At 44.5% G+C, this 27,682-nt stretch overlaps 1 protein-coding gene across 2 annotated transcripts in view; it reads right to left on the reverse strand.

Moving 5' to 3' along the window:
- The window catches only part of prex1 (phosphatidylinositol-3,4,5-trisphosphate-dependent Rac exchange factor 1), a 71,729-nt gene that overhangs the window by 19,624 nt on the left and 24,423 nt on the right, over positions 1-27,682 (reverse strand). For both annotated transcript variants that reach the window (XM_028409144.1, XM_028409146.1), the window contains exons 7-18: positions 26,957-27,090; positions 26,672-26,787; positions 18,217-18,366; positions 15,002-15,149; positions 10,853-10,953; positions 9,444-9,547; positions 8,925-8,974; positions 6,832-6,907; positions 6,263-6,335; positions 3,601-3,746; positions 2,146-2,238; positions 7-155 (exon numbers count right to left, since the gene is read on the reverse strand). In XM_028409144.1, coding sequence (XP_028264945.1) covers positions 7-155; positions 2,146-2,238; positions 3,601-3,746; positions 6,263-6,335; positions 6,832-6,907; positions 8,925-8,974; positions 9,444-9,547; positions 10,853-10,953; positions 15,002-15,149; positions 18,217-18,366; positions 26,672-26,787; positions 26,957-27,090 — 1,340 coding nt within the window. The remainder of the gene's footprint in view (positions 1-6; positions 156-2,145; positions 2,239-3,600; positions 3,747-6,262; positions 6,336-6,831; positions 6,908-8,924; positions 8,975-9,443; positions 9,548-10,852; positions 10,954-15,001; positions 15,150-18,216; positions 18,367-26,671; positions 26,788-26,956; positions 27,091-27,682) is intronic.

Below are 27,682 nucleotides of genomic sequence, written 5' to 3' on the forward strand. Positions count from 1 at the left end.
CCTTACTCTTTGGCTTTGGTGGCGACCAGCAGCCGCAGAGAGCGTCGTATGCAGAACGACTGGCTAATCATGGCTTCCACCTCGGAGAACGGCCTGAGGAACAGCAGGTCTTCGTTTATGGTGTAGATCTTTCTGCCCACCTGCAAGCCGGCCATCTGGATGGACAGACACACGGACAGGAGAGAGGGAGCAATGTTATTTATAGGCTGCACTCTGTTGCAGATCCCTCTAATGGACCACTTGCACAGTGGGAGCTTCAGGTGGGAAGCACAACTAAATTCAGCTCATTCATCCAAAATCTATGGAGAGAAACCTCTCTCATAAATCTCTACCCGCTCTGCTCAGGCTTCCCAGATAAAGAATTGCAATATAATGCATGGTTTGAAGTAGCAACTATACTATATAAGTATACAAGTATAACTGTATTAAATAAGCACTGCTAAATAAGTACTTAATGATTCAGTAGTAGCAAAATTACTCTCCATCAGAAATCCCTGTTTGGTATATTGTGCGTCAGAGGAGCAGAAAAAGCAGAAATGAAACAAACAAAACCTAAAAGTGAACATCAGGGTGCACCGCTCACAGCTTGTTCAGTCTTGTTGTGTATTTTCCAGAATTTGTTGGAAGTTTTTAATGGAGACAGAATGCATAGCAAGATCAGCTGCTAGATGTGATTAGGTTGCATGTTGTGCAACTTAATCATGATATGCACCAGAGTCTCCTGTTTGTTGTTTTTGCATGCATCATTCCACGTCAGGAGGACCAGATCATTTAAAGGAGAACTTATTTCCATCTGTATTTGTCGGTATGGCTCTGTTCCGGAAACTCTCTGTGTCTGTGTGAAAGCCCACAGAGGGAGAGATTCTGAGTAAGGACACTGCCGGACACAACTAACACCATGCGCCAGCAGAAAGAGAGGAAGAGAAGGCAGGTATGTGTAAACAGGGCACAGAAGGTTTGACTTATCAGATCTTGCTTTTTGTCTTGACTAAAAACAGTGAATACAATTTGCACGCACGTGTTGCACAAAGCATCATCAAGCACCCATCAGATATCAGCTTCTAAAGGGGGACAGACACACTGCATCACAGCCTGTTGCATTAAATGCAGTCATCTTTCACATCTTCAGTCACGTTGTGAGAAGAATGCAGCCTCTGTGTGTTTCACTGTGTGAGTCCAGTGTCCTGGGCAAAGATCCGGTGGGGTGGCCTCAGCTGAGCCAGGCCCCGACTCTGGATAACAGCCCAGGCTGGATGTTGGAGCGACTAGGAGGAGCCACAGCCATCTGAATGTGGAAGGATGTATGTATGTAAGTGTGTGTGTGTGTGTGTGTGTGTGTGAAAGAGAGAGAGATCGCACAGCATGGGTGCTGGTCTACACGTGACTTTCTATAATAGTATCCTATAGTGAAAGAGCTCAGTGTGTGAGTGTGTCTCTAGGCCCTTTTCAGAGCCCCATGGGAATCAGCTGAGCTTCATTCACTGTGCTGGCACATGGGCTGTGTCACAACCAGCAATCCTGTTACTGTGGGGGAATGGAGGACATGAATAACAGGGTGAGAGGGAGAGAAAGAGAGAAAATGAGAAAAGGGAGCAGAAGAGAAAATGAAAGATTATCACGAGAGTTACAAAGGAGGGGAGCACTGGGGGGAAAAAGTGAAGCTTGAACCACAGGGATACAAGACGAATGAGGTTACAATGAAATGCTAAATCGTTAATGTGGAAGAGGGCGGTTCATTTATGGACTAGTGGAAACAAAAGACTTCACAAACAATTTTGCATAAGAAGATTCTTGAAGGTTAAATAAGTACAGAGGGTCGGGAGTGCAGAGTGGGGTGAGGCAGAAATTATAGAAAAGAAAGATGCAAATTACCAAGCAGGTAGATCGTCATTTTAAATGTTGGTCAGGGTATTATCCCTTATGTAACAATGTGTGTGTGTTCATTTTGTGTAAGAGTGTCAGTGGCCAATCAGAACAAAGTTGTCCCAATGGGAACAGAGAGGCAGACTGACTGACAGCAACAATCCAAACAGAAGACAGCCATTACCTACAGGAAGTAACGCCTCGGGGGTAGGAAGAAAATGCAGTGTGTGTGTGTGTGTGTGTGTGTGTGTGTGCGTGTGTGTGTGTGTGTGTGACCATTACCTCAGCATGTGAACCCCTGGTGACAGATTTCACCACAATGGCCTTGTTTTTCTCCTCAATCTCAAAGCCGTAGTCTTCCTCCTCTGGGTGAATCTGACACAAATGAGAAGTTACCTAATTATTTCCATAGCAACACAGATGACATCTTGTGATTTGTACAACTCCTACATTGTCTTAATCAGAAGTAATAGAATAGAAATGAAGTACTTTTTATTACTGGTGTTTATTTGGCAGTTTTCTGAGCGGTCTCGCATCTTAAAAAAAAATCTCCACAAATGATCACACAGAGTCATTAGGTGTCAGCTGTCTGGTGTTTGATGATGATCCCTGCTCTGCATTTTGTATCCCCCTGTGAGATGAGGTTTACTTAAACACTGTCATCGCCAGGCACATTAGCAGCTTCCATTAGTTAAGCTGCAGGGGCCATCTTCCTGCTGCACGGTGCTGATAAGATGAGGATCTCTGCTGTTATATCAGAGGAGATGACGGCGGTAAATAAAGAGTTCCTGCACTTCACTTCAATAATAGGCAAGAGGGAGGATTTGGTTCCGCTAATCAAGGGGAAAAGCCTTTCTACTTTGTGTGGAAGGCCAGATAGCGTGCTTACAGATAGGAAAAGGGATGCTGGTGATGCTGCTAGGTTTCCCTTGAGATAATGGACTTAACTAAACGGATCACTTTCTATTTCGGCCTCTGGAAACCACCGTCTACTGGCTCAGAACACTGACCTTATTTACCTAAGTAAATACTAAATCGTCAGCTACAGTACATTTAACTAGCTATATGACCTGAAGATTAAAAAAAGCATGCAAAAAGATATGGAGTTAAAAAGATCCTTAAAGGCAAAATGTTGTATTGCATTATATTAAACTGTACTATATTCTGTGTTAGCAGATAAGGAAGTAATAAATCTAAATGACAGTGAAGGCTCAGATTATTTCTTAGTCTCTTTTTACAGTTCTCATTTAACCTAATGAAACCAGGATTCTTTGGTTTATTTATAGGATGTTTACCTGACAAATTGTTTCTGTCATCTTATTTTCATGTCTCATCTCAGCAGCAGCACAGCAGCGACTTCATCCCAGCCAATACAGGTGATTATATTATGAATATATTCACAACAAAACCCTCATTAAGATGACGATCAGAGTGAATTCAAAGGCTTATTGTCATCAGGCGAGGGTGGTATTCACTGTCTATAGTGATGCTAATTACATCAAACATTGAGCATGCAGCATTGTAACCATGCATATATTGTGTCTTCAGATAAATGATGCATCTGTGTTTTTTAATTCATTATAATGTAGTGAATAAAGATATATTTCCCAAGGTTTGTGTTGCTTGTTGTCAGCAAAAGGAAACAGAAATAATTGTGAGATTAGTTCCTTGAACACAACCTGTGTATTCATGTAAATGAGGAGATGCAGAATGATGTACATGAGTGTTGTGGCTCACCACAAGAGACTTGGCCATGATGTTTTCAATGAGTTTGAAGTCATTCCTCTGGAGCTGCTTGCTCTTGGTGCTGGTTCCTTCAGTTTCCTCGTCAGCATAGAAACGGAAGAACTGGGACTCATCTTTAAACTCGCTCTTCTCCAAGACTGAAGAGGGGGAAAAACAGTGGTATATCACACCTCTGTCTGACTGAAGGAGGCTTTTACACTTAGCTTTGATCATGATACATGACACATGATAGCTGAGCCAAGGTCTGCTGTGTTCAACTAATAGTGTTGTAAATACGAAGTGTCTGAAGGTCATATGCAACTACATCAAAGAGGTGCGGAGACACACGCAAGTGTGAAGAATCAAAAGAAGTTTAATGCATGGACATCTTCACACAAACAAGCTAATGGTTAATTAGCCGCTGAAACATCTGGAGTCAAAAACACATCTGGGCTGTACCACAGCCAGCGAAGGCCAGGGTTAGGGGGACTCTCTAGAGGACTAAAAAAACAGTCTGTTTAGCGTGTTTGGAAATCCCACTGTTAGACTGAGCCTTACTTCAACACATGGGGCACTTCACACAGGTAGGGAGCACATTTTAACACATGCTCTTTGATACACTTAAAAACTATTTGCTGACTCAGAAGAAGAAGAAATAAACTCACTGTGTCACAAGAGTTTGAAGATTAAGCACAAAAAATGGCTGGTGTCAGAGATGAGCCAAAAATGACCAAAAGAAACCATGATGTGATATTTTATTGTGCCCGAAAGACGACAAGAGAATATCCCCAATTCATCCTGCTGAGGATACTTTCTGATTGCGTGTGCATAGGTGTATGAGACCACTGTACAGGAAACACAGAGGCAAAGGTACCCAGCTGTTCACAGATTTGGAGAGCATCTGGCACACACAGATGAACAAAAGCCTTTACAAATAAGCTACACACACACGCACACAAATGCCACACCCACTTGCACTGGCCTCATGCCAACTCAAATGAAACCTGAACATGAGTTATTTCCTCTGAGTCACGAAGGCTGTGGCTGTATAGTAACTTGAAATACACCACCTATTGAAGTAAGGGGAGTGCCAGTCCGGAAGCCGTCATGCCTTAATGACACACACAGTGTTAAAACATCAGCCAACAGCTGACAAAAGCTAGGGCTCAAGAAAACACGCAGTTATCTTAGTATTTACTGTAACTATGCATGAGGTTAATGTTTACTAAGTCACAATCTTCTTCTGTAAATGTGCTTCCACCTCCAAGTGTAAAAATTTATTTTTTTGATGTATTTTTTCCTTTTTCAGCATTTCCATCTAACTTTTTTTTTACTTACAATACTTCAAAATATGTATAAAAGGCTGGTGGAAACACAATTATTGAGTTGTGGTCCTGGCTGACTGGTTGTGTTTCCTTGGACTACTTATAGTAGTCACTGCATATTGGACCAAAGACCTACTCTTTTGGAGATGGTCTGACCCAGTTATTTCAAATTCCAGGAGGCCTCCCTGTGAGGGCTGGTCCTAACAAGTGGGAATCTTCAAAGGCCAGACAAGACTATAGCACCATCAGCACTGTAGTGCTGTAAGATCTTTGTATGTCCACTGAGGATTTAGGTGCTTCGAGGATACACACAAAATATCCAGAAAAGTTTCCTTAATTAAGGAATCTGTCTGCTGAAGGACATTTTAGTCCATAGGACTCATTTTTGTCCATGTGACTGTGCAGCAGAATCCAACAGATGTGCACGACAGACAGTGTAGATGAAGGATATATCAGGTAAGGACAAATGAAAGGCATAGAAACCAAAAAAACTACACAGACCAGATCAAAACAAGAAGAAGAGTTCAAAGGGGAACCAGGTGAGGAGCAGATGTGCTGACTAAGAACTAAAGAGGGAGAGTGAGCAGAGGTGACGAGTGCAGACAGGCTGAGTACAGAGAGGTCACTGTCCCGAAAAAGGGCAGAGAAAACAGAGAGTAGGTGACACCTTCAAACAGATGGCGATGGCAGCATGTGTGAGTGCCCATGAGGCAACAATAAAAGGCAGTGTGTGTCTGGGAGTGAGTGAATAAAAAGAGCACAAAAACTTCATGAACCTGAATCTACAACAGAATGCATAGGATAGAGATTACATTTCAGTCTACTTCACTGTATATATCAGGAAGCATCATGTTACTTCCTCAGTGTTTCAACACTAACTATGTGCTTCTCACATTACAGTTAATACACTTTGCCCAAGATGATGATGTCCACTCCAGTTTTAGGCCTTAAAACAGCAGTCATGGTTCAGCAGACTGACCCAGACAGCCATGTAGCAAAGCCAAACAGCTCTGGTTAGGGTACACTGCTAAAGCTGTTTACGTTCAACATGCTGGGCTGGATTCAGAGCTGCTCCACTACAATGTGGTCAGTGAGGTTTGAACATTTAGACTGGCTATGCAAATTTATGATGCCCCCTTTTTCAACCAAGTACAGCACGAGAGAGAAAAAAACCAATATTAAATTTTTGCGGGTTGAGAGAAGGACAGGCTGAGGGCCAAAAAAAGGGCACGATGATGCAATCGAGCAACAGCCTTAGCAACATTTAAGCCAGAGCTGTTGCAAAAGAAAACACTGCACGTTAACAGACTGACAAAAAAAGGTGTGTGTGTGTGTAGACTTTAACTAACCGTGATGCATGAAGCCACTGTTGCAGAGCCCCACACCCAGCATCACAGCATCTTCACGGGTCGAGCAGTCTCCCTGGGAAACCAAACAGATGACGCACACAGTCAGAGACACCGCCTGTGTACACCTTCACTGGAGTTAAGATGGTCATCTCTGACCAGCACATGTCAATCTGCACAGATCTATTTCAGTAAATGGCATATTAACATGAGAGAGACAGGGTTACTTTTTTAAAAACACACACACAGTTTCACAAAAAAATATTATGACCATTTTAAACATTAAATAGCTTTTACTAACTGGCAAACTACAGTTTTACCAGTACCTTTATTAATATATAAAATACAAACAGAAACATATTATCACATCAACAAATCATCAGCAGAGTTAAACTAACCTGTTTTACAAGTACCTTTATTGATATCTATAAAACAAATCTGTCCAGAAGATTACAGCAGTTACTGTCAACCCTCTCAATATTCTCAAAGAGTAACTAACAACAAACTAGTGAAATTACACACAAAACATATCAATAACAATATTAGAGTGCAAGAACATATTCTGTTTTTACCTGCAAGAGGAGCCAGTCCACCAGTTTGCTAGCAGGCACCACAGACTTAAAGGTTTTCAGATGGTGATCTCTGTCCCTACAGGATCAACAAAAGGTTTCACTAAATTTACTCTTCACTGCAGGCTGCACTAAAAGGCACAGTCAGTGGCTTCACACATAACAAGTGCAACAAAACCCCTTTGTTCCCATCAGTGTGTGTGTGTGTGTTATGTACATCTGTTGGCATAAGGGCTGACTCCGACTGTGTCGCTCTGTTTTCTTTGTTTGAAGCTGAAATGGTATCTTGTGTTTGCTTCCACTTCTCAGTGTTGTAAGGCGTGAGCTGCAGCTATCCCACATATTGTAAAACGACACATGCTGATCAGGCAGAGCATCAATATCACCATTTGTGGCATTATAAGGACTGATTTTATCAGATTCTATCCTATTGTCACAAAATCTGACAGGCTTCTGTCACTTGGCAAAAGTTCAATAACACAGAGGCAAAATTTATGACTATATATGGTTGATAAATGCAACACATCCATCACTCAAATATTATAATTAACGGTTGCTACTTACAATGGCAATTTAGTGATGGATTTAAAAAAAGTAAGCCCCTGTTACATAATAAGTGGCTGGCAGGCGGAGGGATCGCCTTTGTATGTTAATGGCCCCAAAAGCTCTTTGTTTGCACTGACAGCAACCCTGAGCACTTCAATCAGTGTGTGAGTGATGGAGGAAGAGACAGAGAGATGAAGGAGGAAAAATATATAACAGAAGGGGCTGGGGGGACTGGGGGGGGGGGTATTGTGATTACCACATATTGGTGATGATGAAAAAAAAATGATGAGGCCAGAATTATTGGCCCTCCTGCAACCTTTCTGACTCACGACTGACAGGAGCCTCTAACTCCTAAACAGGTTGGCACATGACTCCTGAGGGCTCTCAGCCCATTCCTTCTCCTTGACAAATTGCTCCGTCTCATCTGAATTACATGGCTTTTCAAGTACAGACTTTAACCTTGAGCAGCCACCACTGATTCTCAATGGGACAGAGATCTGGGTTTTCACAGGACCACTCCAAGACCCAGAATTTGGTGCCATGGCTGCCGGTTTTTCTCCCATTAAACATTAAAATGTCAACATGACCATCTTTCTTTAGGACAAACGTTCACTGTGCATGTAGCAGCAAAACAACCCCCACATCAGTCATCATTCAACTGGGGGTGCTGTGATGTTCGGTGTATGATAAGATTTAGAGATTAGCATCACGTTACAGATACAAATATGATGCATGTGCTGCTCTCGCCTTGGACTTGTTCAAACCCACATCCTTGATTAAAACTCAGGGACTTGCCTCCTATTTGGAATCCTTTGATTGACTAAAAGCTACTCCTAACACTAGTATTCTGTATTTCTGCTGCTTTCTGCCATGATGAAATGACTTATTACAGAAAATGTGAGAGGGCTGCCTCTAAATCCAGCTTTCAAGTGCCACTAGACTTGTCCATTGGAGGTCATTTAGTAGAGATTAGGGGTGACTGATGGAGCCCTTTGAGATGAGGTTCAGGTGAGCTTTGACAGCTAAACATTTCAGTTTGCTCTGTGATGAATTGACGTTGGTGCTAATAGTCTGAATGTTTATACAGCAACTGGATATAGTTTAAGAAAAATGTTTCATATCTACATAATCATTTTACCCCTGCATGAAGCCGGGGACATCTGTGTGTATGAAAGTGAGACAGAGCATAAGTAAGTCATGATTTAAGCTCCTACTTGTACACTGTTAAGATTAAAAGAGAAATAATACATTTCTGTTCATCCTTTTTTTCCTCATGTAAACCTTCAGTCATGAAACCCTGACATCTTCACACTGCACTGAATCCTGACAGCATGAAGCTACAGCAGCTCAGACCTCGCTGTATGTGTCAAAGCTGGAAAGGAAAGGGGTTGGAGGGCTGTCATGTCTGGCAGTGCTACTGTTTGTTCAGTCATTAGAGAGGAAGGTGATGCAGGGCTAGTGAGAACCCTTCATTCATGAATATGCATATGTGCACCTGGAGAACGGGGGATATTAGCATATGGGGGGGAAGGAGAAGGGCAGGTACTTACTTGATGACAGGCGTGTGGAGGCTGTGCAGGCGGCAGTACAGCCTGACGCCCTGAAAGAGGAGAAAAACTGAGTCATAAATCACACAAACCTTGAGTAAACACACACAAAAGCGTGGCTTCAGAACAAGAGAGAGTGTTGTGTGAGCGTTCAGAGAGGGGAAAAAAAGATGCCCTGAGGCACGATTTTTGGATAGAAGTTTCACAACCAGAGTCTGTGTATGCGATCTGAGAACAAGGCAGGGCATTAGAGAAACTTTAGATTATTTTTATGTTAGTAATTTAGCACCGGAAGAGGGTGCTCCCTCTCAAAGCAAGGTGCAGACGTGTGCTGTTAAATTCTGAAGAAGCAGCTCATTGGTTGCCATTCTGACTGTGATGATGATGTCATTGCTGTAGCAGTTCATTTAATATAGGTCTAATGTCAAATGATAAATGTGCTACATTTTCTAAAATTGACTCTTTCAGCAACAAACTCATCTGTAACAATAAATACACAATCACAGGTGGAACTGTGATTACCTTAGATATGATGTCCTCCATCTCACTGCGGGCCTTGTAGGTGCCATCATCATAACGGAAGCGGTACAACACCTGCTCATTCTTGAACTGGTGCTTATCAGACACTGAAATATCACCAGAAAGAGAAAACGTCACCTCAGCTGGGCTCCGGTATTATTCAGGGTTCAAGTGTCTTCTGTTCTTATTCACCGTGGCTGTGGAATAACTCTTTAAACTGAAATAGAGCTCATATTATCTTCAAAAATAACTGACAAGTTAACCTGAAAAAGACTGATGTCACTGGATAACAATACGATGCCAGTCTCTTTATTCAATATGTATAAGAAGCTGAAAATCAATCGTCAGAGTTTGGGTGAAATCATTTTTTCCTCTTTCTAGATTTGACATGCCAAGGGTACGACTCAGCTGGCACATACACAAGACTTCTGAAGGAGTTTTGGGGGTAAGAAATGTTAAGCTGGAATTATAAATGTATATCTTGGTTGAGTAAGGAATGACATTCAAATATTTAACATAGCAAACAGATGCCAATTCCTATAAAACCTCGCAACTTACATTTATGAACACAAAACTTCCAAAGCAGGCTCTTATTTATAATCACAGATGAAATGAAAAACGACTGACACATACACAAACGGATGAAATGTGAAATCTGCCAAACTGAGGCGGTTTCACCACAACAAGCTGGCATGTATTCAAACAAGCTGCTGGTTTTCTCAGTCTAGACTTAAAATGCCCTCATAAAAGCAAAAGAATGCACCGCCAAATCAGCCCTGCACACTCTCAAATGTGAGATGACGGTTGAATTATTGTTGCGGGAGGGGGGGGGTAGTTGAAGTGTGTCCACCTGATAGATGGACATTGACAGTTTGTTACATTACCTCTCTAAATCCTTTTCAATAACTGACTGGTGACACCTACGTCCTCCCTGCAAGGACTGAATGTCTTTTGCCCACAAAGCCTTATTGCTTTCCCCCACAGAGCCCTGCATGTCATTACTGTATCTCTCTGCGGTCGTAGGCAACCATGCAGGCGGATTTCTGGGGATTTTCCACAGGTATTAAGGAATATGAACAGCAAATTTTGGTGGGTATAAATAACGACAGCAGTTTGCATTCACTATGTACAAGAGCCCCTTCAGCAACTGCATCCTGGACAACTGACTTCATACATTATTTATGGTTGTTTGCGTGTGTGTGTTGGTTTTATTTCCTAATGCATAATTCAGGTTAGCGAACCTGTGTGTGTGTCACCCTAAAGACAAAATCAGAAAAGAGGCTGTAACGGTGGAATCGAAGGAGTCAAGAATATCAATATGACAAGAATAAAGAATACAAACTAGTAGGAGAGGATCAGTGTTTAACAAATTGAAGTAAACACACAGACATATTGACTGTATTTTGTCTCACCGTGGTGAATGATGCCATTTTCAAGCAAGGCTTGTCCCAGGTTTACCCCCTCTTCAGGTTTGCTGATCTCTCCGCTCTCTATCAGCCATGACACGAACTCACTGAGGACACAACACAGCAGAGACACAGAGATTTCACACAGAGCATCAAACGTTTAAAGATAAACATATTTTTTGTTTGCTTTTTTTCCAACTGTGAGACTTCATATGCTTGCGGGCTCATGCAATATGTTTCCTAAATAAACACACACAAGGAACTGTGGAAGAAAGGGAATGAAGCAGAGCACCTGTTACACATTCAACTTTAATGTAACTATATTGGCCTCTCACTAATAGGTGGCATCATTAATAAAGTCAGCAGGTATTGAGGGAAAATATGACGGGTTCGGTTAAACATTGTGATCACAGGTGATGAAGTTAATGTGAGCTTGGATGTTTTGATTATTTTATTCCCAGCAGTAGCCACTGTCTGTATATATGTACTCATGCATGCATGTTGTTTACTTTTCCATGTGACCGCCGGTGAAATGTAAACCCTCTGTAGCTTCGGTGTCCTCTTGGGACATTACGCAATGCAACCTAACCAACACTGTGGCATTGCTCTGTATGCGGAGGGTGTACACACTTTTCAGAATGAAAGACATTACACTATTTTACCACATGCTGTATTTAGAGTTCACTCATATCTACTTGGATACAAGTGTTAACCATCCAAACATAGGCACGTCAGCACTTGTCTTCACACCCAGTGTGTGCTGAGCAAATGTTTGAAGGAGAAAATTACATTCTCCCTTTCTTCGCCTTTCGTGCTGCCGAGTAAAATCACTTCCACGGATAACTATGAACAGTGAAGAGCTGGTGCATGTGTGCCTGTGGTTTTAATTCTGAGACTGAAAACATCAGCATGGAAATCATTTTGAAGCATGTGTGTGAGAAATCTGTCCTTATGTGTGGATTTGCTTTTCAGTCATGATATGTCTGATAGCATAGCATGTGTAAATGTCAAGCATACAGTACAAAGTGTGCTGGTGGTATCATGTGTATGTATGCAGTCAGGGTACGAGGTAAGGTACATTATACAGAGGCAGCTCAAGTGTTGTACAGAAAAAAAAATAACAGCGCATCACAAACATTCTAGTAAATAGTTCGATGTAATTAAAAGCAGTGGGAAACATAAAAGTCTTTATCCTATTTTTAAAATAGGAACTGAACACATCTTTATCTTATTTTGTTTTAAACTTAGCGTGTGATTAGCTGATCCTGATGATCTAAGAGGACGTTGGGTTTTAAAGTGAAGGACTTAAGATATGCACTAATGTTCATCAATATTTGTCCTCATTTATTTGACATTAATGGAAGCAATGGGGTTGAATGTACAATTGTGTGTTATCTGCATGGTGGTAAGCAATTGTGTTCTTTTGTTCTTTCTGCATAATTTAAAAAAGAGAGTATAGGAAGGCTGATTAGGAGGAGTCCCAGAATTGAACCTTGAGGTACCCCACATGCTAGAAATGTAGCTACATATGCAAGAAGTTATTTAAAAAGAGCTGTCATAATTGCTGTGTGTGTGTGTGTGTGATCATGTACAACCACAGAGACTTGCCCACAGCATAAAATGAATATTTTGTCTAATTAATGGCATTGTTGCCCATAAGGTGCATGCTCGAACATGTTGTGTGAGTCTGTGGCTTAGGGTCAGTCCCAAAGGCTAGAGAGTGTGTGTGTTCATCATCCCTCTCTGTGCTCTTGTCTGTGCCGGTGGCTGTTAATTGACACTGACAGGAGGAAAGTGAATGTGAGGGGTGTGTGTGTGTGTGTGTGTGTGTGTGTGTGTGCGTGTGTGTGTGTGTGTGTGTGTGAATATTATGTAAGAGTCAGGTTAATTTTGGACACAGAGCTGAATGAATATGATGAGCAGGAACAATGAACAGTGAGACAATGATAATGCATTTGAGCGGGTATCAACAGATGATCTGTTGAGCTTGTCAACATTTTTCTAAAAAAAAAAAAACAAAGTTGTGTATCTGCATCTCAGTAGTACTGTTACTGTCTACTGTCTGTTAATGTCTGTATTATCCAGCTGTGAGATGACTCCATACATATTTACCCTGTTTTAGAAAAGACTGCACCACTACTCTTCAAACAGTGACTTCACAATGCCACAACCCATTAAACTTCACCAAGAGAAAAGAAAATGTCATTTTAAACATCAATTAAGATTTTACCACCACTCCCCATTTATCTTAATTTGTTCCAGCTCCATTTGCTTTAAGTATTGTGAGAAGAAAACAACTCACAACATGCTTAGAATCCTCAAAATGACTAGAACAGAAGGAGACATCTAGTGGAAGTACTGTAAGCCAGGAATGTAGTGACATAATTTTTGCACTCTTAAATATTTAACAGGGACAAAAATGTTTGGAATGTATCCAATATACAACAGGGAACCACAAAATGGGGCATTTGACTGCGGTCCACCAAAAGTGTTTGTTTTTACTGTTATTATCCTTCATTGCTCGTGTGTGTGCTGATCCCAGGACACAAAATAACATTAGCTAGCGCCATTAGCTTTCCTCCTCTCTGTCAAAAGCAGATCTTTCATCTTTAAGAATGGTATTTTTCTTCTGGAAAAAAAGTGCTTTGGTGTAAAATTTCTTCTCTCATTTGACTGACAGTGGTCATTCCAGAAAAAAACTGCCACTACAAACACCATAGTCTGCAAACTGTGGAGTGCATGTCTAGCACAATCAGTCAAAACTTCACTATGTCCCTGAGCTTCATTTACACCCTAGAATAGTGAGAATACCAGCAAAGTGCTGGAATTACCCTAAAATTGTGACTCTCCTTAAACCTGAGCACAAAACAATAAAAAAATATAAAGTGCTGCTATTTTCCGGTGTGGACTGCAGACACTTGATGGAATTATGCTATCAAGAGAGCAGAGTACTATCAAACCGGCAGTCAGCATTTCAGTTTAATGCAATAAGCACTTAACGTGTGCATGTCACTAATTTCATCAGAAAGACAAATGCAGAGCTAATGCAGGTTGCACTCATCGCCAGGATATGAATGAGCGATAAAGAGAGGAAAGTGGGAGACTTGCAAGAGTGAGTGGTAGAGGCGGACAGACAACGCTGATAACACATGGTCGAGGCAAAGAAGGGATTGTGTGTGACTAACACTGGACTGTCAGAAGGAAAAACTGTAAAATCACTGAGATTTAAAGCAGCAGCTCAACAGCTACTGTTCTCCGAACTTTGACCGGCAAGTATGTGGAGGAGAAAACACTGTGTCCCTGTGAGGAAGAGCAGAGTTGGCTAAACACACGTACAATGTGGTGGATGTATTTCTCCGGTTCCAGAGGGAGGACCAGCGGAGGGAGAGAAGAAAACATCCAGACAAGCTTTATAATATGACACGCAGGCGAGATGGAACCCGTCTCCAATACATTTTTGAGCAGCTCATTAAATTCACTTCTTGGCAGTGTGCTGATGTGATAGTAGTCAAAACTGTTTTCATCCACTACATTTACCTCTAGAACAAAAAAAACATAAGGGATGTATTTAATGACGTGTAATATACTGAGAAGCCAGGTTGGCAGTGTTGCACACTTTAATGGTCCCTGGGTTCACTTTACAAGAGGAGTCGAGTCCCCATCGTACTCTTGCTTTGTTTTATTTCTTTGTTTCTCAAAAAATGGTGCTGGAGAGAATTTTAATTGCTGCTCAGGATCTCACAAACACTGGCGTGTATGTAGGATGAAACCTAAGCACGGCCTCTTCACTGCACTTGAACATCAATGGGACAGAAAGGGGAAATGGCCTGCTGGAGAGACTCAGCTAAAGGTCCTCTGCTAATGACAGTCCTGTGTGTTAGATGATATGAGGATGTGTGGGGAGCAACTTGGCTCTTTCTATACCCCGTGAGAGGAGACTGTGAGGGGGGCCTCATTACAGGACAAGAGGACATAGGGGATAAAGCAGTTCAGGCATTTTGCCAAGACTTGGAGAGACTGGATACCAGCTCTTTTGAAAGCCTGCTGATCTTACGTAACAACAATTTGTAAGGATCCCCATGTGAACAGAACAACATTGCAGTCACATTCCTGGAACCTAAAGGGAGCAGGCACCAAGGAGTCAAAGCAACTCACTTTCCCATGAAGCACTTGGGCACGATGCTGAGCTTCTTGCGCCTATCCTTGATTAAGTGCCGACTTTTGGTCATCATCATGTGGTAGAGCTTCTCCCCCTTCTCTGCAATCATAACATAAGCGTCCCGCTCCATTCCCAGCTTGAGGCCTGAAAGCAAAAACAGAGATCCAAGAGGATTTGTCACATTTAATGCAGTCCCCACCAATAGAGAGAGAGAGAGACAATACGAACATGGGAAGGGAAATGAATGAAAAAACACAATTTGAGCCAAGAACAATACAGCAGACGCAGAAATCTCCACAGTTATCGACATGTATCAAAGCCAAAATGCACGTCATGGTGTTGTTAGAAGAGACAAACGACCCTTTGCCTGGACAGCCTGCTTGTGTTCTGGTATTGTGCAGATGGAATAAAGCCAGAAACAGAGCGTGGCGGCCTGAGTCTGAAACAAACCCAGATGTTAATCTCTGGTAGGCAAGTTGTTTTGAGTGAGTTCAGGAGGGCAGCGTGATCTTGATCGTGCTTCTGTGACTGTTATTCCTCTATTGTAAAGCAGAACATGTGAGAGCCCATTGTAAGGCCTGCTGACCCAATAAAACCTCGTCAGTGAGCTGCTTAGCCTCAGCCTGGGGTTTATTGAACTTCTGAACTGCACTGTGAGATGTTCTGACTTGAACAGCTCAACATTGGTGCTCTGTGACTTCATAATCTGCTTAACTCTGCTGAAAGGCTGCAAAACCCGGCTATAAACGACAGCGTTCAACAAGTTACAGGGTGCTTTAATATTTCTGACACCTGCAGGGAAAAAAACAAGGTGTTCTCTTAGGGTCCTGGTGTACACAGTCACCTGATGAGCATTACTGACTGGATGATCAATCATATTTCACTCATATTCTCAAGTGGATTGACAAGGGTGATGAACTGTAGTAATTTCTGTTAACTGACCCGCTGACAGGTTGTAACAGTGTTATTCACTTGATATTGTCATTATGGCTGATCTGTGTTTTGTTGTTTCTTCCATTACACATTTGAAATATGCATCAGTTTTGGTAAATCTGTGTTTTAACTAAAAAAATATGTTACTTTTTTTAGTCGATTCTACATTTAAATGATATCCTTTATTAGAAGCTTTCTAATAAGTAAATAAATTGCAAATAATTAGCCAGAATGCTTTGATATCCAGCTCATTATTTGCCATTTAATTTTTAAACAAAGTAATTAATTAATGTTGCCTGTAAAGTGTCACAAAATGGGACCAAAAATAATTTTGTTTTTGTTATGTCTTTCCTTTTCCTGCTGGCAATCTAAAAGTCTGAAATTTACTGGGCACCACCTGAAAGCTGAGCGACAGGGTTTGAGGAGCTAAAAAGGGAGCGGGGGAGGGACAAACAATGTAAAAAGTTAAAACTTGTTGTTGAATCCAATTTTCTCATTGAGCCTTCAGGGATCTCCAGCAGCCTGTGATGGAGGTGGGGTTATATTACATTTGGCAGCAGCTGGAGTGGACTTAAACAATGAGTGTCATTGAACAACAGACGGAGAGCCCCCACAGCTTCTGGTCCAGCTGTCGGAGTCCGTCTTTTGCTCTGCCCTCCTCATCTTCCTGCGCTCCCTGGCACAAGATAAAACCTTATCACATTATCTCACTCTCCATGAACTTCTGTGGTAAGACACAACACTTCCAGCTGGCAGTGGAAGTCTTCTGGGAGGACTGAGAGGAGCCGCATGTCCAAGGGGGGCAAAGAAAGAAAGAAAGAAAAATCACAGCACTACTCAGAAAAAGTCACATTAAATAAGGCGTGTCAGGAAAAGTAATAATGCATGCAGGGACAGAGGTTAAAAGAATCACTGGCAGGATTTATTGCAGAAAAACATGTTGCAGTCTAGATGGGAGTAAAGAGGCTGAGAGGGAGGTAAGCAGAGTAGAGATGGTAGTAGAAGTGAGGAGAGTGGGGAAACTGGGCACTGTGACTGATCTGGCATCTGTTCGCCTCAGGTCGATTTCCGCCGGCTTGAAACTCAACACCACAAGCTGGAGCGCACTCCTCCGTACTTATCTGTACTCTGGAAGCCTTTCATCAAAGGATCACAACCCTGCTGCGAACAGTTACTTAAACAAGGTCCAAATTTACAGAACGCTAACATATATGTTGACATTTGTCCTCAGAGACAAAGCAGGCCCATACTTAGCATCCAGCTAAATCATGTTTAGGACAGTTATTGAAGATCCTGTTTTTTTTTTACCTTTAGCCATCAATGCTATCAGGTGGCCTGTTGTGTGCTGGCCACAAATCTGGTCAAAGCCTTTAATACTGTCTAGAGCACAGGACGTAACAAAGACAGATGGCAAGAACAAAACAGGTGCATTTTGAGGCAAAAGGGGGAAGTTGAAAGGAAAGCAAATGAAGAAGCTGCAAGAATATCAGTTTACATCACTGATCTCAACTTAGCCCAAGTGCTTCTTGAGCTTCTATTTACCACTAATGTTGTTGAGGAGGCTTAATCAGCACATTGATCTGAATATAATTCCACAGCCACTTATTCATTTCACATCAGGCTGAAACTGATACCAGGCACAAACGTCTAAAAGTAGTCGAATAAAGTAGTAGACAGTGACTTCACTTTCTTCTGCTATTTTTAGCATTTTGCTGTTTTTGAATGAAACAATTGCAGAATGAGACTCTTTGTTTGCTAGGTGTTTTGAATGGGAAAAACAGAGCACTAAACAGCCACGGTGGCAGGGGTCATCTAGGCCAGCCACACACACACACACACACACACACGTCATGTCACCTAGGCCTTTATTTTATAAACAAAGGCTGGCAGCTTGTTCAAGGTGAGACATAGCTGTAGGACACAAACATTGTATCCTGGTCAAAAGTGCATCCACATTCATTAAGGTGCACCAGCTGAGGGGCAGTGATAGCTTCAGCATATAAGGTGACACAAGCATGTGCGGCAAAAGCAGAAACGCAAAATCAACATTGCAAAGACCAAAACTGGCACCTAAACATCACAGCAATGAACGCACGATTGGGACTGACAGGTGATTTCTAGCTTAGAGGAAGAACAGCTCAGTGTTGCAAATGTCAATTAACGCCTTACAAAAAAACTGCACAAAAGACGAAGATAAAACAAAAAAAGATGTCCATGCTGTCCAGATTTTGGGGCCTACACGAAGCAACATATGTGGCCTTTAGAAAGCGTTACTTACTCTCTCTCTGTTCTCGTTCCTTCAAGATGGCATCCAGCCATTTCTGCTTGTCCTCTGCATGTTTGGCCATGCAGACAAACCACTTGTTTTTAGCTGTGTTGTGGATCTTCCAGCCGTTGGTCACTGTGTAGTTGTTGCTGTGATAGTCCGCTGAAAAACAGAAAAAAACTTGATTTAATTTTATTAGATATATTGCAATAATAAACTTAGTGGCCTTTTGGAGTGATACATGAAGATGTATTTACAAATTATCTCATTAAAATATAAAGACAGTATTTTTCTCAGCTGGTTCTCCTCTCTTGTTCTTGTGTTTTGATAACAACAGACAGAAACCACAGCCCATGTAAACACTGACCTCAGTGGTAAGTACAGGAAGCACTGAGAACAAACATGCAAAGATAACATTAAAGTTCTCTCCATTAGAGAATGAGTAACTATGGAGTTGATTTACAGGCCAATTAAACTGATAAACATGATGCATCATAAGCACAGTGAAAGACAGTATTTTCACTGACTCAACAAAACCTTGTACCACTTTCTAATTTTATCATCCATTTAGCTGCAGGTGAGCAGCTGCTGAATAATGAATGGCCACTGGTAATGGAGGTGCATTAGTCTCATGCTCAAAGGTCATATAAATAGATCTGATGCTTCGGACCCCACAGGGAGCAGCTCCTGCTGCTCTGGGAGAGCAGGGAAGTGTGTCGAGTCTCTTTTAAGCCACTTGGGAAAGAAAAGAAGGATCCTCGTAAAAACAACATGCTGGGATCTGGACAGGTGCGTGAGTCACTGGTTGCTTTTTTATGAAAGCGAAAAAAAAAACTACACTGTGGAATGGTTGCATCCCCCTTGTGGTACTGAGAGTAATTACACAAATACTGTCAACATGCAGGTCTGACTACAGGTGAACTCACAGAATATGGTGCAACACCAGGGCTGCTCATGTGTGATAAGAGTTAAGTCGTCAACTTGTGGCTTCAGTTGGGTTTTATTTAACTACCAGGCCACATCCTCAAAATGATAAATGATGCTAGCTTGTTAACACAAAGCCCATTTCAACCAGCCTGTTTAACGTGCTGGTTAAAAGTGCTGAGACTTTTGAAAATTTTTATTATTTTGAAAATTATCTGCTGTGTGAAAAGTAATGGGAGTGGCACACTGACTGCAGAATAAAGAGGGCATAACCACAAGCTTCATCATAAGCTTATCAAATAAGCATTGGTGTGTGGTTATATTTTTTTTTATACAATACTGTAATACTTTCCACTTCCTGACTATATTTAGAAGGTGTGCCTGAAATGTTTCTTGTTTTAAGGAAGTTTCATTTGCATCATTACAAAAAGATGGAGACCACACAGAAACCAACAGGAGCATTTCCACACAGAGAAGCTGTATTTTAAGTTCCTTCAAAGTGAATTTATTTTGGGATACACTTTATTTTATAACTGATTGATGCACAAAGGACTGCTTGAGTCTAACTGGAGGTTATGGCTATAACCATGGTTCTCTGATTAGCATGAGTGAGTGTCTCACTATGGGAGAACGCCCCCTGCGTGATCCCGACAGAAGCTTTAATTACACTACACCAGCCCTTGGGGCTGGTATCAGTGACGTCTATGTCAGGAGGGACCGCCCTCCTCCTATATAATAGGCTGACATAGCTTCAGTCGCCATTCAAACAAGCTCACCTCTTCCTCGCTTCCATAGCAAGGAGGGTGGTCTGGTGAGACACTCACTCATGCTAATCAGAGAACCATGGTTATAGCCATAACCTCCAGTTCTCTTTCATAGCATTCGTTTCGTGTCTCACTATGGGAGAAATACTGACTCCCGGATTGCCAGACATGCCTGTAAAAATGACAACTGTCCCAGAGGGGCCTCACGAAGAGTGGGTTGTACCCCGTGAAAACCCTACCCCAAGAACTGAATGTGCCAGGGTTGGAACTGTAACATCCAACTTGTAAAACCTAGCAAAAGTGTGGGGTGAAGCCCAACTTGCAGCTGCACAAATTTCCTGGGCTGAAACCCCCTTAAAGAGAGCCCAGGAAGCAGCAAGGCCCCTAGTGGAGTGCGCACGCAGACCAGCAGGAGGCGGAAGACCTTTGGTCGTGTAAGCCAGAGCAATAGCCTCCACAATCCAGTGGGAAAGCCGCTGTTTTGAGACTGGCTTGCCCACACATGGCTTAGCCCAGGACACAAACAACTGGTCACTCTGCCTAACACCCTGAGTCCTGTCCAGATAGGTCCTTAGTGCACGGACCGGACACAGCGTATGCAGACGCCGATGCTCCTCAGAGGAGTAAGGCGGTGGATAAAAAGCAACCAGCTCTATTGGGGAGAGAGACCCAACCACCTTTGGGATAAAGGCTGGGTTAGGCTGCATACTGACCCTCTCGCCCCCTGGTGAAAAATGGGTACAAGCCTCGTGCACAGACAGGGCATGAACCTCACCGACGCGCTTAGCCGAGGCCAAGGCCAGGAGCAGCGCTGTCTTAAGAGATACCACCTTCAAGTCCACCTGATCCAGTGGTTCAAAAGGTGGACCAGAAAGAGCATCCAGCACCGTGGGCAGGTCCCATGACGGCGTAAGAGACCTAGATACCGGCAATTTACGTCGTGCACCTTTCATGAACTGACACACCAGAGGGTGTCGACCCACAGATTTACCATCAAAACCAACATGGCAAGCAGAGATTGCCGCCAGGTACACCTTGATGGTTGAAAAAGATTTTTCCTTCTCAATGAGGTCCTGCAGAAAGGATAAAATCACCCCCACAGAACACTGAAAAGGAATGGCCTGGGACTCCGAGCACCAGCTCTCAAACACTTGCCACTTAAGCCCATACAACTTCCTAGTCGATGAGGCCCTAGCACATTGAATAGTCTCAATGACACTGTTTGGGAGTCCTGTTGAGTTCAGGTTAAACCACTCACGGGCCAGGCCCACAGAGCCAGCCTCTCTGGGTGAGGGTGAAATATTTCCCCTCGTGCCTGGGATAGCAGGTCCCTGCGTAATGGCAGCTGCCAAGGCGTGCCCGCCAGAAGCTGGTAAATCTCCGCCATCCAGTGTTTCGCTGGCCAGTGCGGAGCCACCAGGATTACGACCAGCCCCTTCTCCCTCACTCTGGCCAGAGTTGGAGGGATGAGAGCCACTGGGGGAAAAGCATACAGGAGAGCACGTGGCCACTCGTGTGCCAGTGCATCGATCCCCAGCGGAGCCACTCGGTCGTGCAGGGAGAAGAACAGCGGACACTGGGCATTCTCCGCTGACGCATAAAGGTCCACTGCCGCCCGTCCATACCGCAGCCAAATCTGCTTCACCACTTCTGGGTGAAGTCTCCAGTCTGCATATAGAGGGATCCCCCTGGAGAGTAGGTCCGCCCCGCAATTCAGTACGCCTGGAACATGAGTCGCTCTCAGTGACTGAAAGTGCACATTGCTCCAGACTATCAGTCTGTGTGCCAGCGCATGCAACCGCAGAGATCTCAAGCCTCCCTGCCTGTTGATGTAGGCTACCACGGTGGAGTTGTCTGTCCTCACTAGGACATGGTGTCCCCGCAGCCAGGGGAGGAAATGTTTTAGAGCCAAATGAACAGCAATCAGCTCCAGACAGTTTATGTGGGTGAAGCGCATGTGAGGGCCCCACTTCCCGTTCACTGTCCTCCCTTCGTGTGTAGCACCCCAGCCTGTGAGAGAGGCATCTGTAGAGATCACCTTCCTGGCCGAAACAGTTCCCATGGTAGCCCCCTGGGTCAGAAACCCTGGGCTCTTCCACTGGCGCAGAGCCAGTGAGCAGTCCACAGAAACCCTCACCCGTCGATGACCATCTCGGAGAGGATCTAGGCCAAGGGAGGCTACCCAACGCTGAGGCCCTCTCATGTACAGGCGTCCCAGGGGTATCACCACCACAGACGAGGCCATCAGGCCTAACAGCCTCTGACACTGTCTGAGTGTGACTGTGTTGCCCCTGTGAAACAGTGCAAGGCATCCTTTCATTGCCACCACCCTGTCCTGAGACAGGAAAACTCTGCCTTGGAGAGAGTCCAAAGTCAGGCCTATGAAGGTGATGCACTGAGAAGGTGTCAACATGCTTTTTTCCATATTCAGGCGAAACCCCAAACTCACCAGATGTTCCCTGAGAACATCTGTATGGTGGGCCGCCTCTCGGGGTGTAGAGGCTGCGACAAGCCAGTCGTCTATGTAAGTGGCCACGCGGATGCCTCTCTCCCTGAGTGGGGCTACAGCTGCCTCTGTGCATTTCACAAACACTCTGGGACTCAATGACAGGCCGAACGGCAGCACCATGAACTCGTATGCTGTCCCTCGGAAGGCAAACCTGAGAAACTTCCAGTGTGGAGGATACACTGGAATGTGGAAATATGCATCCCTCAGGTCGACAGATGTGAACCAATCGCCTGCCCGCACGAAACGCAGCAGAGAGGCGTGTGTCAGCATCCTGAATTTGTATTTCCTTAAATAGTGGTTCAGGGCTCTGAGGTCCAGGATGGCCCTCATCCCCTGCCCCCCCTTTTTTGGAACCAGGAAATACCTCGAGTAGAACCCGCTGTGGGCCTCCTCGGGCGGGACAACTCTTATTGCTCCTTTCTCCCTCAGAGTGGAAATTTCCTCTAGGAGAATGTTTGCGGATTCTCCCTGAGCATGAGAAAAAATCATCCCTTTGAAATGAGGTGGAACGGCTCTGAATTGAAGTCTGTAACCCTTCTGAACGGTTCTCAACACCCATTCTGACCGTGTGCAGGCCGCCCAATTCTCTGTGTGCAGAGAAAGCGGGCTGACCGGCAACTCTGTCATATGTGGTACGTTGGCGCCCTCTTGAGGTCGAGGTGCGTAACACCCAACGCCCATCCGCCCCGGTGACTCCTGCCTGCTGCATGGAGGTGCCCGGGCGGACCGCGTCACAGCCGCGGGGATGTTGGTCCCCGCGGGCTGTGTTATAGCAGAGAAGATAGTTGTGTGTCTTAACATATCTTTTTTCTGCATTTTTTTCATAGTCATAGTCAACAGCGCCCTCGGCTCTCTGCCTGGATGCGCATTGGACTGTTTTATTACAGAGTGCAAGACAGAAGTGCTTGTGCAACACTGAGAATGCTGTCTGTGTTTGTTGGGCACTCGAACGTGAACACCGGCCCAAGTGCTGCACTCTATGCGGGCAACGTCCCGCAGAACCCGCTCTGGAACTGAGCTGGAGAAGGGCAGGGCGACCCGTTGGGGGGGCAGCCTGGGTCGGCCCTCCACCTGGGGAGAAGCGGTCAGGCCTGCCGCTTCCTCTTCCTCACCGTCGCGGTAGCGGGTTGAGGTGGTGGAGCGGCTTGCCGAGCATGGGGAGACTGCTTCCTAGCCCATGGGTTGCCGGCGCTTTTAGGGGCTGGAGGGGCTGCCTGCGTCTTGGACACCTTGGGGATCCGATAAGCAGGAGCCGGGTGAGAGACAGCCTGAGCATATGACCGACGCGAAGTGCCGGGAGTAACAGGTGGAGCCCTCCTCGGCAGGCAAAGTTTCAGCGCCTCATCATCTCTCTTTTTCTCCTCACATCTCTTCTGCATGGAGGCAACAGCCGAGCCGAAGAGCCCATGAGGGACGACCGGAGTGTCGAGGAGCTCCTCTTTCTCCTTAGTCGTGAGGTTGGTGAGCCCCAGCCAGCGCGCTCTCTCTTGCAGGACCATAAGACCCATGGCTCTTCCCGTGGCTTGGATAGCCACCTTGTGGAGGCGAAGGACGTGGTCCGTAATGACGCAGATTTCTTCCCACAGGGAGTTATCTGGTTTAGCCGTCATGTCCTCCTCTAATTCCGCCTGGTGGCCGTCAGGATAGAGGAGGCGTTGAGAGCCCTGGTCGACAGAGCCGCCGCCTTATAACACTTGTCAGTGAGGCTGGACTGAAAGCGGTCTGTCTTGGAGGGAAAAGATGAAACCGAGGAGGACAGGGACGTCTTCGGGTGAAGGTGTGTCGCTACCAGCGGCTCAATGGGAGGTATTTGGCGGATGCCGTTAGCCTCCATCCCCTCGCAATCCAACAGGGAGCTCCCCGAGATGGGGTGTTTCTCGCTGTATGGTTTAGCTTTCCACGTAGCCGCTATCTCATCAAGCAGCTCTGGGAAAATTGGCAGCACTTGTTTCCCCGTCTTCTTTGCTTTGGGCAGCTTCTTGCCATCAAAGCGAGACCTGACTTCCTCGGCTTGAACCGTGGGCCACGGGATGTTGAGCCTTACAGCGGCACGTTTGCACATGTCCTGCATGTCGAGATCCAGGGGAGAAAGCGCCGAAGGGATTTCTCCCATCGCGACGCCCGGCTTTGCAGCCCCGCCGGTGACGCTGAAGTTAGTTTCTTCTTCGTCACCGTCTGATAACAGGAGCTCGGAGTCGGCAGACTCTCCCTCCTCGTCATCAGCGTCTCGTCTCGGGTCGACACGGATAAGGCTCTCCCATCCCTCCTCTGACGGGAAACAGGAGTCTGCAGTCTGGTTAACTGCGTCTGCCCAACTCAGCCCGGGCGGCAGCGCTTCAGCCGCCCCACCCGACATATCCACCCCGCCTTGCGGCGAGGCTGTCTCCGACAGCAGTGGGTCACCGCCGGACAAACTAGCCTGGCGAGCTAGCAGCGGGGTTGTTAGCCGTGGCCATGACTAGCATAGGGTTCAAGGGCGCTAGCGTTAGCTTGTGCAGCTACTGGTTGTGTTCAGGGAAATATGGCTATTTTCCTGGCTAGCCTGTGATGAGGTATCGCTACCTGCTGTGGGTATTATTAGCGTAAGCTGTATAGTGGTATTGCTACCTACAGACGATGCTAACGCACCCGCTGTTAGCAGAAGTATCGCTACTTCGGCTGTGACAAGTATTGCTACTTGAGGCAAGAGTATTTCTACTTTCACCGATAGCGTGGAATAGTATTTCTACTATTCTTCAGCTGTGAAGCAACCGTGTCGTGTGGGACCAAGCGCCCGGTGACCGAGTTTTCACTCGAATCAGTGGGCAGTTTAGCTAGGCACCCAGTAACACAGTTGTCATCAGGCTTCTGTGAGAAGCGAGAAGAGGTGTTTGAATGGCGACTGAAGCTATGTCAGCCTATTATATAGGAGGAGGGCGGTCCCTCCTGACATAGACGTCACTGATACCAGCCCCAAGGGCTGGTGTAGTGTAATTAAAGCTTCTGTCGGGATCACGCAGGGGGCGTTCTCCCATAGTGAGACACGAAACGAATGCTATGAAAGAGAACCCTGTTAAACTCTGTATCTGTGAGTTCATGATAATAATATGTTATCACTGGTCAAGGGCTGAATGCTATGTTATGGACAGGTCTTAGCATGTTATTGTGGTTTGATGATTTGTAATGTTCCTCCAGTGGCCTTCAATCTTAACGTTTGGGCTTTAGGGTGGAGTACATTTGTGCCATGATGTATTATAATACTGTAAAACACTTAAAGTAGAGGTAAAAAAGAAAAGCAACACAAAAGAATGTAACTACTTCTACCAAAAGGCAGTGCAGAAAATAGATAGAGGAGTTTGATGTGATCTTTTTCATGGCCTCTCCTTGATGATCTTTTGGACTGAATACACATTTGTATTTCTAAACTATTGTCATCTACCATCTTTTTGGGACTGTTATCCTTCCTCTGATCAATCTACTGTTTACTGGACGCGTATGCTTCCTTGTGGTTTCTCCACCTTTTGACTCACTCTTGGTGAGTGACAGCAGGCAGAGCGGACACACCCACAGTTTTATCTTTTTCACACTTTGTAATCAGATCATCTGTGTTCTGAGAGCTCATGTGTGTACGCTTGTTAAACGTGGGACCCCTTACTTCTGCAAACTAAACATGTTTTTCTTTGTGGTTTCCCTTTCAGCAGCCTAAATGTGACAGCCAGCAGCCAACATGCAGAAAAAAAGGGTCATGTGAGCTTGCAAAATATTCAGACAGTGCAGAGGCGAGGAAAGAAAAAAGAGGAAACAAGTGAGAGAGAGAGAGAGGAAGACAAAATGTCTCTATACAAGCGGACGGTGCAAATATACTAAACCACAACAGCAAAGTGGCCTGCAGATGTGACGCTTACTGTTGGCACAACTTCAACCATAGCAACATCAAGTTGATCACCTACACCGAGTTTGCTTTTGCACTTGAGATTTGTATCAACACCTCAAACCATTACTGAATAGCTGACATCAAAAGGTGGCACATGAGACTGCGAGCTGCATCCTGTTTGAAACAAGGTGCAAGTATGATACCCCACCCAAACTGTCAACAAGTACCTGATTCATATCCAGCCAACGGTTTCATGAAGGTAATCAAAAGGGTCTGCATGATTTTCGATATAAACTGAGATTTCAAATTGTAGTTGCACAGCATTACATCAGAGAGGCCTCATGGGAAACGCTTCATACAGCTGCAAGGACTGAATGAAAGCACACACAGAGGTAACACTGCAGGGCAAACACCAACCTGTTCCATCTTCCACATTTTCCACCTCCATCACCTCTGTGTTGATCCGGCCCCTGAACACATAGAGAGGCCCGTTGATGGACTTGGTCCTCTTGGTGGACTTCTTTCCAGAAACCCTGGGGGAAAAAGGAACAACACTGCGGTCAGGGAAAAACATCCGCTGATGCCAGTGAAAAGCAACACTGATGCAGAAGCAGCACACACGTGTGGGTGTTTGTGTTTTGCTTGCATGCTGTTGTTGTTCTTCCTCCCCCTGTTTACTTTTGCAAATGCCGCATGTCTCACCTGGACTTCCTTTTACAGTAGACCAGAAGGTTGTCGAACAGGAAGAAGACCCGTTCCTGGATGTTCCCAGCTGAGATTTTTAACAGATTTCCATGAAGCAGCAACTCGGTGCAGATATCTGTCAGGTTGGTTCCCTGAAGAAACAGAAGCTTGAATCATTGACTTTTTTACTTAAGGAGCTGCTGTTTATTTCTAGCTGAGCGGAGCATGTTGGCTTTGTCCGTCCAAAATCCAAAGAAAACACTTTTAGAGTTCACACACACAGAAAAACAATATGAAACTCTTTCTACTCTGCTTACCTCTTTGACATTGTGAAGATGTTTTATTTTCATTCGAACATTTTCACACCCCCCTCCCACTGCAAAAAAATGTTGGTCTCATGCTATAGACAAAACACAACAGAGCATCCCACATGAACTGCAGGGTTATCTTAGTACCCTGCCCAAGAATCAGCCACAACATTAGCACCACCACAATGCCACAACATGGTCTGTTTAGACAAGTGTACAATGACATCAACACAAACACAAACACAAAGGCCACTTCTTAGTGCTCTCAACATTTCCAAGAATATCACACTGCCTACACCTGCTCACCTGCAGGGTGACCACTACAATAAACTGTGTGCATGCTTGCACTCCTATATGTAAAAATACACCTGTGCAGAGGGAGATGAGACAACAGAACATTGTGAAGACAAGTTTTAAAAAAAGTCAAACGCAGCGT

The sequence above is a fragment of the Parambassis ranga genome, chromosome 7, assembly GCF_900634625.1.
Source record: "Parambassis ranga chromosome 7, fParRan2.1, whole genome shotgun sequence".
Taxonomy (NCBI): Eukaryota; Metazoa; Chordata; class Actinopteri; family Ambassidae; genus Parambassis; species Parambassis ranga.